The sequence below is a fragment of the Cryptomeria japonica genome, chromosome 6 (genome assembly GCF_030272615.1).
Source record: "Cryptomeria japonica chromosome 6, Sugi_1.0, whole genome shotgun sequence".
Taxonomy (NCBI): Eukaryota; Viridiplantae; Streptophyta; class Pinopsida; order Cupressales; family Cupressaceae; genus Cryptomeria; species Cryptomeria japonica.
The window spans coordinates 614088705-614106406 of record NC_081410.1 but is presented as its reverse complement, the minus strand read 5'-3'; the positions used below and the strand labels follow the sequence as shown (position 1 = coordinate 614106406).

Below are 17702 nucleotides of genomic sequence, written 5' to 3'. Positions count from 1 at the left end.
CATACTAACAACAAGACGAATTGCAAATGCGTGATATTCCAGATAAAAGAGAATTTCAGAAGGTTAGATTATTTGTCAGCTTGTGTGGATACAGTTGCTTAAGGACTCCTGCCTCCTGCACTAATATATAGCAAAACAACTCAGCAGTTCATGAACAAAAACAATGAAGGGCCAAGGGGCAACCTAAGGGAGAACGAATGCAAATTATATTGTGCATGATTTATCTTCTACAACCATGGGTGCTGTTGCAGGGACCTCTTACCAAGTGAACCAGAATTTGGTGACAGTAGATATCAATAGCAAGACGAATCACAAATTCACAAGGTACCAGATAAAAGAGAATTTTAAAAGGTTGGACTACTTGCAAGCTTGTGTGGATAAGATTGCTTAAAGACTCCAAATTCCCCTTCCTCTTACACCCATATATAACATTTCTGACTCAGAACAGGTCGCAGATGAAGAGGCTTGACCCATGAAGGTTGAATTATTGGACTAGGATGCTGTTAAAAGGTTTCCTTTACTCGAAGAAAAAAAGGAAAACTAGGCATGTGGTTGTTTGCTGACTGGTTGTAAATCTTATCAAGTGTTGGAAATACAAGCAGACAATATTGACAGTTTAAAATACGATGGAAATACATGAATATGGTTGATTCTTGACTTAATATTGCATCCCGAACACCCATTTTATAGAAATCTAAAAATAGAGTACAAATGTTAGTAATTTATCTAACTATATTTCTAATTTGGCTTTATGTAGTGCTTCATGTGATCTGCCTTTTGGCTCCCGCATTTTCCTTTCAGTGGAAAAGTTGAATTGGCAAATCCAGCATTTGTTATGTTGAGGATTATATGGTTTCGTGGACAGGATGACTTTTTCATGTTTGAAACTGAAGTTATAGAAGTGGCTCCAGTATGCCCCTGTTTCAAGTATCAATAGCAACTTTTCCTCATGCGACAATAATAAAACTTTGTGGACTAAACTAGAATACTACTAAGCTATATTCAATTTCGAGTTGAATGAGACAAAAGAAGGCTGCCTTCCTCGATGAGATGGGTATAATTCTAATCCACCACCTTTCTTTAGTAGATAAGTAGAAGACTCTGAAAATTACCCTATTAATAGGATACATCTAATCTAGTTTCGGATGAGATTTTAACCTATCTGAAACTGGTACTTCACAAAAGGAAATCGCAGGTCTAGGGTCCCCTAACTCTGGGTATCTTTAGCCCCAAAAAAATAATCTTATAAAGTTTAATTCAAATTTTTTATGTTTGAACACAGAGTACTTGAATTTGATGTTTAAAAATTTAAACATATAGATAAAAATGGAGAATGTAAAATTAAGTGGAACTGGCCAAGAATAAAAGTTATTTTTTATGCATTTGGTACTTCCACAGCACATAAAAAGAGATGGATTCTTATTAATCAGGAAGATTGACTCGATATTAAAGGCAAATAATTGATTTATAAAAATGATATTAAACTAAAATAAAGGATTAATTGGATAATCTAAACAAAATATTACTGCATTCACTTGACTGTTCAGAAAATTACCCATGCTAATCAATGCTTGAACCCCAAAATCAGCAACTGTTACAGGTGTCCGATCGCCTTTCTTCAACACGCTATTCTCTTTAGAAAACAGCTTTTTTTGCACCTACAGATGCACAAACACATGAAAGAATTTTCTAGCTCGAAACTCTTCCCATATTTTTGGTAATTACGAAAGAAAATGTACAAAATATCATTTCCAAATGAATTGTCATCACTATTTGACAGAAAATTCTTGAAAACAGCTTTCATAATTCAATTGATGATCGAGAAAGAAAATGCATACGATGTTTCCCGCACAGAATTTCAAAAAGAAAAGATAAACAACCGTCAAATGAAGGAGAAAACATGGAACTACTTACTTCCACACAAAGACGGCATGCTGTCTGGACGACATCGACGGCTGCTTCGAGTTCTCGGCTGTATTTCGCATTCTCCGTTAAAAATGTTAATCTGGACCTGTGCATGAGTTTAGCCATTTATTCAAAGGATCATGAATGCAGTTTTAAAGAATTTGTTAAGTTTAATTATTACCTGATCGTCAGCTTCCGAGTTGGGACAACGAAAGAGGGAAGATGAGATGGCAGGCGTGACACTTTCATTTTCTCCCCTGCTGCTCAGGGCTCTATCAACGGTACTGTTGGCTTAACTACTGCACAGCTTTTTAACTCAAGCATAAACCAGGGTTAACGGCTATCCTTTAAGCCAATGAGACACATATATCGTTTTGAAAAAGCCACATTTCCGCCGCTCTTTGGACGTGAAAAAAAGCATGCCGTTGAGGCGAGAGAGAGTTTACATGGAAGACTTCAAGGATCGCCAACCATCCTCAAATGTTTCAGCAGACGTTAAGAAATTTTAGGAGTTTTTTATTTATAAGCATGGGTCTCCTGAATTATTTTAATAATGGGAAAATTTCAATTTCAATTTCAAATTTCATATAATTAGTGGTCTTATTATTCGTTTTTATAAATTAGGAAGAACAAATTTATTTTCATATAATTAAATCTAAAATTCCATTGGAATGAATTTAAAAAATTATAGATGAATGATATGTGTGAACAAAATTCTAGAAAGTGGGTGAAAAACTTTTTTTCTTAACTAGATACATCTAGTTAGGCAAGGTATGATGATCTGATTTGAAGGAGCATGAGTCTCATAAAGCAAAAGAAAAAAGAAAAAAATAGTCTACATGATTGCTTACCCCATGTCCCCATGGAGCATGAGTCTCATAAAGCAAAAGAAAAAAATACCCTACATGATTACTTACCCTATGTCCCCATGCAATTGCTTGTGAATATTTTTTGCTTAAATTTAAGGGACTAGAGTTTTTCCATGTAAATTTGTAATTAGGGAAAAGAATAAATTGGAATCTTTCCCTATTTTAGTGGAGCGCTACTTAAAATTTGAAAAGAAGTTTTGAGAAAAAGGGGGAGGCTGGAAATAAGCAAAATTGCATTAGGCTTCACCATTTTTTTCTCATTTCTATTTATTTGCCTCTAAATCTTATTTGCAAGAAATAATATTAAGAAATTCATTTAAAAATACCATTTAAGAGGATTGCTTAAAAATAAGCAGCAAATTTTACTATCCATGGGCCAGCAATACCACAAATTGTTGCTCAAAAAGTTAAGCAACAACTACTAGCCAAAATAAGTTAAGCAGAGTCTACTAGCCAAAATAAGCTAAGAAACCGCATGGGGACCTGCCTTTAGAATTTTTCCTTCAATAATAGCAACCCTATATTTTAGTTTGGAGATTTGAGCATGTGAATTTAGGGCAAGGCTAGAAATTCTCTCATGCAACTTAGCTTTTTTCCTTTTCTTGGCCCCTTGTCAATCATATATAGATTTTAAGTTCCTACCAAATAATTTTGTTATTTTATATTTATTTACTTTATAATAAAATCCATGAGACCACCAGATTTCATAAATTTTAAAGCTTAAATTGCACTACAAAACTCAAAATTCATAGGACCAACCACTTTAAAATTTTCCTAAAAAAATTTAATAGCATCAACTAAATATTTTTTAGGAAGCCCTCTTTTATTGGACCCTGCCCTTAAATAGGGGCTCCTCTTTTCTTGCACAAGATTATATTTTATCTTGTAGCATAATTTTTTCTTCTCATATAACCCCTTATTCCACAAAAATGGTTCATAGAGACTCGATGAGAGCCCTTCCTAATACCTACTAGCACTATTTGAAAGAAGATGGATCTAAATTAGATTGTGGACCTTCTCTCAAGAAAAAATTGCCATGTACTCATCCATTTTAATTTGAATTTCAAACTTTTTTTTTAGATAAATGCTATCAGAGGGGATAGCTCCCTTACATTGCATGATCAAACAATAAACTACCAATTACATCCTTGTACTAAACCTATTGGTTACATAGATAGTTATAGATAACAGTCAAACACCTTCCCTTCTCCATGAACTTCATTGTACTCTCAGTAGATAACCATTATCCTCAAAGCTCAGCACCCTGAGAAAAAGCTCAAAGTTGTCATTCATGACAACAGTGTGAAAAATCTCCCACCCCACCTCAATGAAGTTCCTCTTCCACTGCCTTCTTTCTTCCCTGATGGTGGGGGATTTCGAGTTGAAACAGTTGTCATCCTAATCTTCAACATAGTTGGATGGATTGAATTAGATACCCAGCACACTGACAAAGATCTTCTACGGATTCATCCTTGATTTCCAACTCCCCAATTTCTAAGAAGCTCCTAAATTTGCCATGTGGTTTGTACTTTTGTACTCCTAATAATCATGCTCTTTCTAGTTTGGGATGTTTTCTCTTCCGACGGCAATGTGTATCATCTGGGAATCCCCATCACTATCCAAAGGGACACCCATTTCATGCTCAGTGGTCTTATCCCTTATATGATACCACTTTTATTACTTTGTCATGTGTTGTCCATGTCTTCTTTCAACAATTGAGTAAGTTCTTCCCAAAGTTTTGAATTTATTTTTTCTTCCCCAATTTTCATTACTACTCTGTGATTTGCCAAATGATCTACCACCTTATGTGTTTTACGGAACGAATGTTCAATTTTGTAACCTAGGAGAAGCCTAACTAGTTCCAAAATGCTTTCCAATTTTCTTTTCAGCTTCCAATTTGGTATGTGTTTATTTTTTATAATATTAATAATTATTTGTGAGTCCCCTTCAATTTCTAAAGGTGCAATTCCCATATCTATGCAATGTTTGATTCCCTATTCAAGGGTCGTTATTTCGGCATCATTGTTAGTCGTAGCTCCCAGGTATCCATGTATTCCAAATATCATCTCCCCTCTGTGGTTTCTCACTATGCAACTGTATCCTGCCTCACCAAGATTCCCCTTTGTAGCACTGTCAAAGTTTAATTTGAACTTCCCCTCCTCTGGCGCCCTCCACCTGGCTAACTTCCTCTTATTTTGTTTAGGGACTATACAAATTATCTGAGGGGGTTTTAATGATCCCCATCTTAACTAAACACTCTTGTCCCAGTCTGTCAGGTATTCAACCCGTCTATCGAATATTTTTGTATTTACCAATTCACTGAGTTGAATTTCAAATGTTAAAGACATATATATCTTTTTAAAAAAATTAAAATATATAGGAGTTTGAAGATCTATTTAAAATGACTTATTTTATCTGAAAAATCTAAAGTACTAGAAAATTGTATTTGTATTGAGTAGCCCTTTTAGGGTTTTGGTTCAAGGTTTAGTCTATATGTTCATGCTCATGTCAATCTATTGTCCTTGTCACCCTTGTGTCATACTATTGTTTGGAGCAAGAGATCTCAAAATTTATTGTGGATTTACTTAATTCCCTCGCCTTCAAACAATTTTATTTTTTTTCTCCCTTCAAATGGGCATTAGTCATAGTGGCCCACATTTGATGTCAAAGTTGCTAGCTTGGGGAAATGGCTCATAAATACCTACACAAGTTCATACAAAATGTGGTTCACAAGGTAATTATTACGTTCTTGATGTTATTTTATATGCTTGTTGTAATGCATCTCTCGTTTGCTCTTCTGCATTACATACTTCTTGATGTGGACTTGGCATTGTGAATGTGGATTGTGCCAATCATTTTGTGGTGCTTTGATCTTGTTTTGAATACTTCATTGTTGCGAAATATGATTTTGAGTGTTTATCTTATAATTTACTTTGATATATGTCTCGTGATCATTTTGGACCAATGATGTGTGCTTATCTTATAATTTACTTTGATATATGTCTCGTGATCATTTTGGACCAATGATGTGTTGGATTCTTTCATGATGATCATGATTATGTTGTCGCATTGAGATGCATGCTTACTTTCTTGTATCTAGTTGTGAGAACCACTGCATAACCGATTAAGATACTTGACTTATTGGGTTGCAGCTATTGTGTAATATTGACCTATTGTGCTTTGATGATTGAGATAGACTTATGTCATGATTCAGAATTACCATATGTTAGATATTGATATAAATGATGTTTTGATTCATGATTAGAATGAAATATGTGATGTTAACTTGAGCAATTGATTAAAAGTAAAAAATCATATTTTGTGTTATTATATTTGTTTAAGAGACTAAATGCTTATAGTTATAATTTTTGATATACTTACATTGGAATTCAACAATTGATTATAGTCAATTGATTTGATGAGATACGAAGTTACTAATGATGTTATTACGTGACCCCAATTAGGAAATGATTATATATGTATTTCGTTATATTATGCATACATAAAAATGTATGTTTGTTGTGTTTTGTTTGATGTAGGTACAAGCCATTGACTCCACCTAGCTCCATAGGTTTGGGTGTGCCCATATCCCCCACGGTGGTTACAAGAGATATCAAACTGGCCATTAATATTACCCAGCCATAACCATCCTTCCTAATTTAGATGATTTTCTTAACTTTCATTTGTTTACACCTTTGATTACCATTTTGATAGTGTCTGATTACCCTAATGCATATTATTGTAAGGCTTGCAACAATTGTTTGCGCATGGTAAGCTATTTGTAAATTATCATCATTATAGTGTATATATTAATGTTATTTTAATATTACTATATTGATTTAATATCTAGTTGTGAAATATGACTTATTTGTATTTGATTTAATGAGAATGGCATGGTTTATCATGGGGTTTGATTGATGTTTTAAGTTTAACTTGATTTTATTATTATTGCTTTCCTCTCTCAAAAAGTGAGTTTATAATTTGTAATTGGAGTTCATTTTTAACAACACTTAGTTATTTTTCTCTCTTTTATCTCAAAATCCCTACATGTTGAATTTGAATTGTTGAGAATTGGAGATTGGACTGGTGGATTTTTGTCAATATTGGTTCAAAGGATTTGGATTGACGAATTCTTCTAACTATTCAAGAATTGCTTCCATTTATGGAGTGTGCAATTAGCATTTTCAATTTGAAGTTTTGACAAGTTTTTAGGTAGGAAACTCTCATTTCCTCTTGATTTTTTATTTAAATTGTTTCAATCTTATTGAAAATGAATCAGAAAAGGATTTACAATATTTTCCCTCCTTATAGCTATTCATTTAAATGTTTATATGATTTGTATGATTGAATTTTGAAAATGTGAGTTGCAATGGGGATATGCAACCCAAATTTTATTGGATTATTTTTAGAATAAAAAGCAACAAAAACTAGGGTGTTGGCCCTTTACACAAACAACCCACTGTCAGCATTAATAGTAACAATACTTTAACAATAAACTAACAGCAACGTACTTAAAGTAACAGAACAACATAAAAAGTCTTAACAACAGATATAAAATGAAACTAAGTCTTAGAGCTAGTAGAGGACAACAAAAAGAAAAACAAAAACTAGCCTAAACAAACTACTTGAGCACATTGCTCCAATCTTCAATAAGGTACTTAAAAAGTTCCTTGTAATTTCCTTTAGTGTCAACATCCTTGCCAAAAACCTTTTTTTGCATGAGACACATTGAGGTAGCAGAGCTATGCATGACCTATAGGTTGAATTTAGAGACACTAACCATCTTTTGTTCAATATACAACACCTTTTTCAAGGCATCCAATTCCTCCAATATGGTCCTGAAAATAACACAATTACTCACATTGTCACCTTTGTTGTCCACCTCCTCTAGCATCGCATCCTGGGTGAGGTCCAAAGCTTCATTTTTGTCACTCTGTTCAGAATCCTCGCTGGTAGATTTAACTGAGATTTCATATTTTCATGTGTCATCTACCACATCTTTCGCATTGTCTGTCGCTTCCTCACTTTCAACAGTGTCATCCTTAGATTCTTCCTTATACCCCACCAAATTCTTCTTAGCAGCTTTACCCACCAAGTGCCCAGCTAGCCTATTGGAGTGCCTAAGATTGGCACTTGCACTCTTTCTCACATCCTCCCTAGCCTCCATTTCAACCTCACTATCAACCTCAATCCTTTGTTTTTTGGCTACAAGAGAGGGTCACTAGGTCTTTATCATCTTCTCCACCTCAGAGGTGGTAGCTTGTTGTTTAATTGCTAGCATGACAGGGTTGGGGTCACAAGGGAGCCAAGGTTGGAGGGGGTTTGGCAAAGGTAGGCAATTGTGAGTGTTTTTTTTTTGTAGCCCCTAGGGAATCAAGAATGGAGTCATAGGAAATGATTTAAAGCTTGAGGCTTCAGGGGAAACCATTAAGGTTATTTGTTTATGAAAACAAAGAGCAAGGTAGAAATTATAACGGAAAAAAATTAGGCCCTGGTGAGGTGGTATAGATTTCTAAATTTGGTTTCTAGCCACGCCCAAAGAATCAAGCACAGAGATTTCAAGGGAGGTTAGCAGGAAGAAAGGAAGAGAAAGTAGGTCATGGTTTCAAAATTGAATCAAGAAAGGAAAATGATTGAAGTAGTACACCTTAAACCTACCTTCAAGGGTAAATAAATCATTATCATTAAACACACCTTCTCCCAAGGCTCCAATAGCTCAACTTACACAAACCCCCTATGCAGCTTCACCAGTTCCTTCTTTTGCAAAAAGAATTGAGCTAGGCTCTCATTATCCATCACATGAATTTTCTTCTTCCATTTAATGCCTTGGTCGAGAATCTTGCAGTAGCAGCAATGACTTCTTCATTTATCGCAAACAAAATGCCTCCCACTATGACCTTCCTCTCAACCTAGGACCTAGCAAATTGAATTGAAATATTTTCATATTAACCATTAATACCTTGTATAAACTCGACAACCCTACCCTCATTAAGAAAATGCCAAACCACAGGGTCATTTTTTAATTTGGCGTGAACACTAGGCTCAATTCTAACTTAACACAATTAACACAGTGACAAGGTGGACAAAAACCCAAGACTTAGCTCTAAAAACACTTAGCAAACCAAAACTACCCAAAAACAAAGCATTTAAGGGCTTGGAAATAGTTTTCTTTATAAATTGTCTATCATAATAGCAACAATAATTAAACATCCCTCTCCATAAAGTCCAAGTGTGTTATTCTTTTTCGACAATACCCATAGGCAGATTGCACCAGGATTTTATAGCTTGTGCACCATCACCATGTGAAATGTTAAGTAAATAAAGGTTATTTTTAGAAGCAATAGTCTTTTCATTAGCATGTATACATGAAAAATGATAACATCTAGTTATCATGAATTAATCATCCGCAATAGCTACACAAACTTTCCATGCACAGGTAAGCCACCTCATCATCATTATGCCAACCCAATTATGTGGCTCCTACAAAAAATTTCATTCATTTCCGTTGTCCCACATACCTCGAGTCTACATCATTTTTGTCATCATACTTATTTTAGCAATAATGGTGACATAGGGGTCCCACCCATTCTTCCACCTAAGCTTATGGGTAAGTGCACCAAGATGGTGTGCAAAAAGCGGGGTATAAGTGGACACTTTTTTTCTGAAATCAGGTAAACCTGAACTTGGAGGAGAAATTTGAGAGTCATCCACTCAAGATATGAAGATACTCAAAGAACAAAGATTGTAGTAATCTGAATCTAGTTTCCAAACTACTATTTTTTTTCAAAATTGGATAATATTAAGGGGGTCAAATCCTTCATGCATGAAAAACAGATCCTGATTTTTTCTGAAAAACATAACATAGTGTCTGACGTGCACATCAAAAAATTCATATTTATATTTATTGTTTTGACAAATCCTTTGGTAGAAAGATAGTTAAGAGTGAGCACTAAAAGTTGTGTATTTTTTTGTACTTTTTTGTTAATTTTTTTTTTTTATGATTTTTCGAATCGAGCATATCTTGAAAATCAGGTACGTGTCCGTGCGTGAAGCATAACTTGCACCAAAACAATCTAAAAATGCAATTTTCTTTTTTAATTTGTCAAAAATAAAGTGCACTACAATAATATATAATTTTTTAAAATTTTGGATAAGTAGATCAAAAGTTATTAAAAAAATGGTACACATATGTCTCTGAGAACTATGGAGACACTGGTAAAAGAAATTCAAGAATCATATGTTATTGTTGTTCAAATTTTAAAAAAATTATATGGTTAGAAAGATCAGAAGATGGGTGAAAATATGGTGGGAATTTTAGAAATACCTAGTTAATGAAGTGTAAACTTGATGATGACAAAGTCGAGAAACCAAGTTGATAAAACAAAACATGTCAAAAAGGAGGGAAATGGAGGGAAATCAAACTTCCAACCTGCAACTTTGTCATCCAAGCCTATTCACAAGCCTAAATAAACTAAAGCGCGTATGGGGTATTTTGAATATGAAGCGCGTACGCAGTTTTACTAAACAAAACCGCATACGGGGTATTTTGAATATGAAGCGCGTATGGGGTTTTAATAAACAAAATTGCGTACGGGGATTTAAGAAGACAAACCACGTACGGGGTTCAAATTAATAAAGTTAGATTAGTAATATGGACTTGTACGCAATTCATTTAGCATTCCATTAGGTTTTTCAGCAGGATATATACATAAAATATAACAAATATCTTTTATCTTTGTCTTTTCTCTTTGTCTTTTATCTTTCTTATACTTTAAGTTATATTTAATTTATATATTGTCCGGATGTTTGAGAGTGGTTTCACATCTCTAGGAGTCATAATGCAGATTCTAGATTTTAGGAGATCCTATAATTTTTTAGACTTAGTCAAATTTCAGTAATCAGTAGGCTCATATCATCATTCACTTGGTATCTCTCTATCTAATGCTATTTGTCTCCCCTAAGCTCTAGACCTATCTATTTTCCTATCTCTCTCATCCTCTCTTCACCTTTCTCTGTATCACTCTCTCCTCTCTCCCCAAGCTTTAGATATTATAATTTCTCAAACATAATCAAATTTCAATAATCACTAAGCTCTTATTATCTACAAAATCTACCTACCTTTTTGCACTCCCCCCTTAAAATATTTATCTAAATACCTATATAGGGAGAGAGAGGTGTAAAGAGGAGAGAGAGATATAGATAGGTTAGATAGATAGAAGTGGAGGTGATATTTAGAGATAGAGAGAGAGAGAGAGTATGGAGAGAAGGATGTAGAGAGTTAGGGGAGTTAAAAGTAGTGAGGGATGAAAAGAGTGGTACCTAGAGAGAAGGAGAGGGTTTTTTAAGAGTGTGAGATAAAGAAAAATAGATAGGGAAGGAAGGAGGGATGAAATGAGAAAGACAAAAGTAGAGAGCCCTACCTTCCTCCCTCCCTCTCTCTCACTTGAGATATCTCTCTCCCCATATCCTTCCCTCAAGCCCTCCCTTCCTCCATCTCTCTCACTTCAACTCTCTCTCAACCCCTCCCTCCCTCCCTCCCTTTCTCTCACATGGGCTCTCTCTATCTCTAGTCTCTTCTTCTCTTTCCATCAAACTCTCTCTCTCTCAACCCTTACCTTCCTCCACCCCTCTCTCTCACCTGGGCTCTTTCTCTAGTCTTTCCATCCCTTCCTCCCTCTCACTTAGTCTCTATCTCTCTCTCTTAGGTCTCTCTCTCTCTCTCTTAGGTTAGGCTTGGGAGGGAGAGAGGGAGAGAGAAGATAGAGGATGGAGGGAGAGAGGGAAAGAGAGGGTGAGAGGGAGAGATACTTGAGAGAGAAAGAGAATTGGAATAGGAGAGAAAGAAAGAGTTTTAGAGGGGAAAAGAGAGAGACTTGAGAGAGAAAGAGAAAGGGAGAGATGGCAAGAATGTGAGAGAGACAATTGAGAGAGGGGGAGGTAAATAATGGGAAGGAGAGAGGGAGAGGGAAGAGAGAGGATGGGGGAGGGAGAGAGGGAAAGATGGAGAGAATAGGAAAGAGAGACACCTAAGAGAAAGGAGGGGAGAAAGAGACTTGGTAGAGGGAGAGAGAGAGAGAGAGAGAGGGAGAGAAGGGTAGAGAGGGAGAGGGAAGATAGAGGATGGAGGAGGGAGAGAGGGAAAGAGGGAAAGAGGGAAAAAGAGGGAGAGAGAGAGAGGGAGAAAGAGACACTTGAGAGAGAGAGAGAGAGAGAGAGAGAGAGAGTGGAGAGAATGGGAGAGAGACACCTAAGAGAGAGGGAGAGAGGAGTGAGAGTGAAAGAGAGAGAGTGCGAGAGAGTGAGTGAGAGAGGAAGGGGAGGGAGAGAGGAAGAGAGGGAAGAGAGGGAAATAATGGGAGAGAGACACCTAAGAGAGAGGCAGAGAGAGAGAAATGGAAAGGGAGGGGTCAAGAGAGATGGAGAGAGAGAGATAGAGAGAGAGGGAGATAATGAGAGAGAGAAACACCTAAGAGAGGGGGAGTGAGAGAGATAGAGATAAAGGGTGAGAGGGAGAAGGGGGTTGGGAAGGAGAGAGGTAAAAAGAGTTAGAGGGAAATAGATGGAGACCATATGGTGTCCTAAGGGGTCATATGGTGTCCTAGGGGTCGTAGGACACCATATGACCCCTTAGGACACTATATGGTGTCATTATTGGTCGTATTGTGTCCTAAGGGGTCATATGGTAATCTATGATCCCTTAGGACACCATATGACCCCTTAGGTATCGTTAGGGGTCATACTATGTCCTAAGGGGTCATATGGTGTCCTATGACACCTTAGGTCACCAAATGACCCCTTAGGACACCATATGGTGTCTTTATGTGTCGTATGGTGTCCTAAGGGGTCATATGGGATCCTATGACCCCTTAGGACACCATGTGGTTTTTTTAGGGGTCGTATGGTGTCCTAAAGGGTCATATGGTGTCCTACGACCCCTTAGGACACCATATGACTCCTTAGGACTCCACATGGTGTCCTAAGAGGTCATATGGTGTTCTATGACCCCTTAGGACACCATAGGACCCCTTAGGACAACATTTGGTGTCATTATATGGTGTCCTTATGGGTCGTATGGTGTACTATGACCCCTTAAGAGACCATATGACCCCTTAGGACACCACATGGTGTCTTTATGGATTGTATGGTGTCTCAAGGGTTCATATGGTGTCCTATGACCCATTTGGACACCATATGACAACTTATGTGTCGTTAGGATCATATGGTCTCCTACGACCCCTTAAGAAACCATATGACCCCTTTGGACTCCATATGGTGTCGTTATGGGTCATATGGTGTCCTAAGAGGTCATATGGTGTTCTATGACCCCTCAGTACACTATTTGGTGTCATTATGGGTCATATGGTGTGCAAAGGGGTCATATGGTGTCCTATGACCCCTTAGGACTCCATATGACCCCTTAGGTGTCATTATGGGTCATATGGTGTCCTAAGGGGTCATATGATGTTCTATGACCCCTTAGGACACCATATGACCCTTTAGGACTCCATATGGTGTTGTTATGGGTCGTATGGTGTCCTAAGGGATCATATGGTGTCTTATGATCCCTTAGGACACCATATAACCCCTTAGGTGTCATTAGGGGTCATATTGTTTTCTAAGAGGTCATATGGTGTCCTATGACCCCTTAGGACACCATACAACCCATAACAACACCATATGGTGTCCTAAAGGGTCATATGGTGTCCTATGACCCCTTAGGACACCATATGACCCCTTGAGACACCATATGGTGTCCTAAAGGGTCATATGGTGTCCTATGACCCCTTAGGACACCATATGACCCCTTAAGACACCATATGACCCATAACAACACCATATGACCCATAACAACACCATATGATGTTTAAGGGGTCATAGGATGTTGTATGACCCCTTAGGACACCATACAACCCATAACAACACCATACGGTGTCCTAAAGGGTCATATGGTGTTCTATGACCCCTTAGGACACTATTTGGTGTCATTATAGGTCCTATGGTGTGATAAGGGATCATATGGGGTCCTATGACCCCTCAGGACACCATATGACCCCTTAGGTGTCATTAGGGGTCATATTGTGTCATAAGGGTCAGATGGTGTCCTATGACCCCTTAGGACACTGTATGAACCTTTAGGACACCATATGGTGTTGTTATGTGTCGTATGGTGTTCTATGACCCCTAAGACACCATATGACCCCTTAGGACTCCATGTGGTGTCCTAAGAGGTCATATGGTGTTCTATGACCCCATAGGACATTATTTGGTGTCATTATGGATCGTATGGTGTGCTAAGGGGTCATATCATGTCCTATGACCCATTATATGTTGTTATGGGTCATATGACCCCTTAGGACACATTCATAGATCCTTAGGATACCATATGACCCCTAAGATTACCATATGACCCTAGAGAGGGAGGGAATGGGAGAGAGATACACCTAAGAGAGGAGGAGAGTGAGATAGAGAGATATAGATTGAGAGGGAGAGACAAGAGATAAATGAGAGAGAGGGAGAGGGGGGGAGACACAGAGAGAGAGAGAGAGAGAGAGAGAGAGAGAGAGAGAGAGAGAGAGAGAGAGAGAGAGAGAGAGAGAGAGAGAGAGAGAGAGAGAGAGAGAGGGGGGGGGGGAGATATAGAGAGATCTAAGAGGTGGATGGAGGGATTGAGAGAGAAAGAGAGACCTAAGAGGTGGAGGGAGGGAAGGTGAGAGAGAGAGAGAGAAAAAGAGGGTGAGAGATAGAGAGAGTATGAGTGAGAGGGAGAGGGAGGAAGGGATGGAAGGAGAGTACAAGAGACTAGAGAGAGAGGTGCGAAGAGAGGGAGACAATGAGAAAGAGAGGTAATGAGGAAGGAAGAGAGGGAGGGTGAGGAGAGAGAGAGAGAGAGAGAGAGAGAGAGAGAGAGAGAGAGATACACCTGAGAGAAGGGGAGAGTGAGATAAAGAGATAGAGGATGAGAGGGAGAGACTTCAAAGACAAAGAATGTGTGTGTGTGTGTGTGTGTGTGTGTGTGTGTGTGTGAGAGAGAGAGAGAGAGAGAGAGAGAGAGAGAGAGTTAAGTGAAAAAGAGAAAGTGGGATGGGGAGGTAGGGAGAGAGTGGGAAAGAGATACACTTGATAGAGGAGGAGAGTGAGATAGAGAGTTAGAGGCAGAGAGGGAGAGATATTTAAGACATAAAGAATGGGAGAGAGAGAGAGAGAGAGAGAGAGAGAGAGAGAGAGAGAGAGAGAGAGAGAGAGAGAGAGAGAGAGAGAGAGAGAGAGACTTGATAGAAGAGGCGAGAGATAGATAGATAAAGTTTGATAGCCAAAGACGTTGATAGAGAGAAGGAGAGAGACTTGAGAGAGTTTATGGTGAAAATGGATAATGATAATATTGAAAGACTAAATAAATTCAACCACAAAACCCTAGCCTAACAACAACAAAGATCCACCATAACATATGAAGATTACCTAAGACAATGCAAATCAAATGAAATCACAAAGATTATACCATCACATGTCCAATAGGGTTTGGATCTCCATTCTTCCTATCTCCATTGATCTTGCTTGATATATTTGCTCTCAGATTTTATGTGTGCACAAGAGCTCAACAAAGAACGGAAATGTGGTTGCAAGTAGGCTTGATCGCATATGAAAGTTCGAATGCTAGAGTAGTCGGGCGTTGAATAGAATGATTAGGTTGATTAGTGAAGGACACATCTTCTTATATAGAAGACACAATAAGAAATGGAGGGATAAGATTGAGAGGTGTAAAAGATAAATGGTCGGCTAGGATTAGAGGGTAGGTCGAGGAAATAAGAAAATAATGAAAGGGTAGGTAGTGTAGGAATTAAGAGATGAATGGCATGTGTCATAAGTAGAAAGGGCTAATGAATTAATTAAATAAATAAAGATTTATTTAATTAATAGAAGAAGTGGGATCAATTAAATAAATAAAAGTATTTATTTAATTTAGAAAAATGATAACTTAAATAAATAAAGGTATTTATTTAAATGAGAAATAAGGCTAGAAGAGGATAAATGAATTAATTAAATAAATAAAGATTTATTCAATTAATATAAGAATTAGACTAAAGTAATTAAATAAATAAAGATACTTATTTAATTAGACAGGACAATTTTAGGTGTCTACATTTTGCCCCTCTTTGAGACAATGCAGCTTGTCGCGTTGTTTCAAAGAAGATAATATGAACTGATACAAAGTTGCCCCAAGATGGGATTGATATGCCCCCTCGAGAGATTGGATGAAAATGTCTGAAAAGATCGCAGGCAATCTCTCGATAAGAAAAAAAGGCTAGAATGGACTGACAAGATAGAGTGACAGAGTCACGGGATAAAGAAGACCGAATAGGGCTAGGGCTAGGGCTAGGGTAGTCTATAAGACAGACGAGGAGGGAAAAACATCCTCATTGTCATCCACACATCCAAGAGATCAGAGTGCATAGAGAGAATAGAACAGCAGCAGTCAACAGCGATGGCATTGGTTCACAAATTCGATTGTGTTCACCGATTTCAAAGGCCAGCAAATGCAGGAGAGCCGGTAAGTACCGCAAAACCTCCTTGTACTTTGTTGCATTAATTATTGTCATTAATGCATGTTAGATAGTGCAATAAATGTGCTCTAGGTAGGTCGAAAAAAATGTCAAGTGGGGGGAAAAATGCCAAGGTGTGTCTGTGTTGGTGCCAGGCGCATTTGTGTCAAATGCGAGTGCGTATGTGTTGTGCAGGCGCGTTTATGAATGCAGAGGTGTTTGTGCTATGTGGGTGTGTCTGTGCAGAGCAGAGGCACGTCTATATATGTCAGGCACCTTTGTGCAGAGCAGACGCGTATGTGCAGTATGTAAGCACGTTTATGCCATAAATGTGTGTTTGTGTCTTCTAGGCCAAATCAGCAGTTCTGTGATGGACATATGTTGTCGATTGGATAAGCTGCTGAGAGGATACACTCGAGCAGGTCCTCTAGGGAAGACTAGGATAGCAGATAGGGCTAGGATTGAAAATTCTATGATAGAACATACGTTGCCAATTAGGAAACTACTCAAGAGGATACACTCAAGAAGAGGCCCTAGGATAAGATAGATCGAGGCACTTTGTGATGAACAAGGAATGCCCAAAACATAGTACTTTGTGATGAACAGGGAGTACTAAAAAAAAGCAGTGCTTTGTGATGAACAGGGAGTGCAAATATGTAGTACTTTGTGATGAACAAGGAGTACCACTAAGATATAAAGCAACACTTTGTGATGAACATGGAGTGTCACTAGAATCACTAGAGTGCCATAAGCACTAGGATAAAAAGCAGCATTTTGTGATGAACAAGGAATGCCACTTTAACTGACACAGTTGATTTGCTTGATTGTAGGAGGACCTAACTATGTTGGAGTCCCAAGAGAGATTCCCTTCGACTCAGAGTTTGTGAGCAGAGCTAACATTTGAGGATAGAGCAGCAGTTCAGGCTATGGGCTTGTGATATATTTTGTATGTGCCTAAGTTTCAGGCGAACATGGGATTGTTGACTGCATTAGTTGAGAGATGGCACTCAGAGACATGTATGTTTCATTTGTTAATGGGTGAGATGACAGTCACCTTAGAGAATGTGTACAGGATACTGAGGATACCGATCGATGGGGAGTTGGTTCCTTACGATCGAGACGGAGGCGGGGATGCACTGAGACGAGTGTTTCAAGATCCAGGACTGGAGATGAGGGTTGGACACGTGGCTTGGGATACCATGACACATATAGGATTGGCGCTACCAACAGTATTGGCAAGAGTGATCAGTGGGTTCCTCTGTCCGGATAGGGCGACATGAGGATTGGTTGTGTAGCCATATGTATTTTGACATCATTGTATCATGACACTTATGATTATATATATATATATATATATATATATATATATATATATATATATATATATATA

General features: G+C 37.8%; 1 protein-coding gene across 3 annotated transcripts in view; it reads right to left on the bottom strand.

Moving 5' to 3' along the window:
• Window positions 1-2401, bottom strand: part of LOC131056462 (putative PAP-specific phosphatase, mitochondrial) — a 127820-nt gene extending 125419 nt beyond the window's left edge. The window contains exons 1-3 of one of the 3 annotated variants that reach the window (XR_009108689.2): window positions 2087-2401; window positions 1915-2011; window positions 1556-1658 (exon numbers count right to left, since the gene is read on the bottom strand). Coding sequence is in view for 2 of the 3 variants with exons in the window: in XM_059207524.1 (XP_059063507.1) it covers window positions 1556-1658; window positions 1915-2011; window positions 2087-2154 (268 nt within the window). In the remaining variant the exon portion in view is untranslated. The remainder of the gene's footprint in view (window positions 1-1555; window positions 1659-1914; window positions 2012-2086) is intronic. The other 2 variants (XM_059207524.1, XM_057990793.2) reach the window with 2 other exon arrangements.
• Window positions 2402-17702: the final 15301 nt, after the last annotated feature.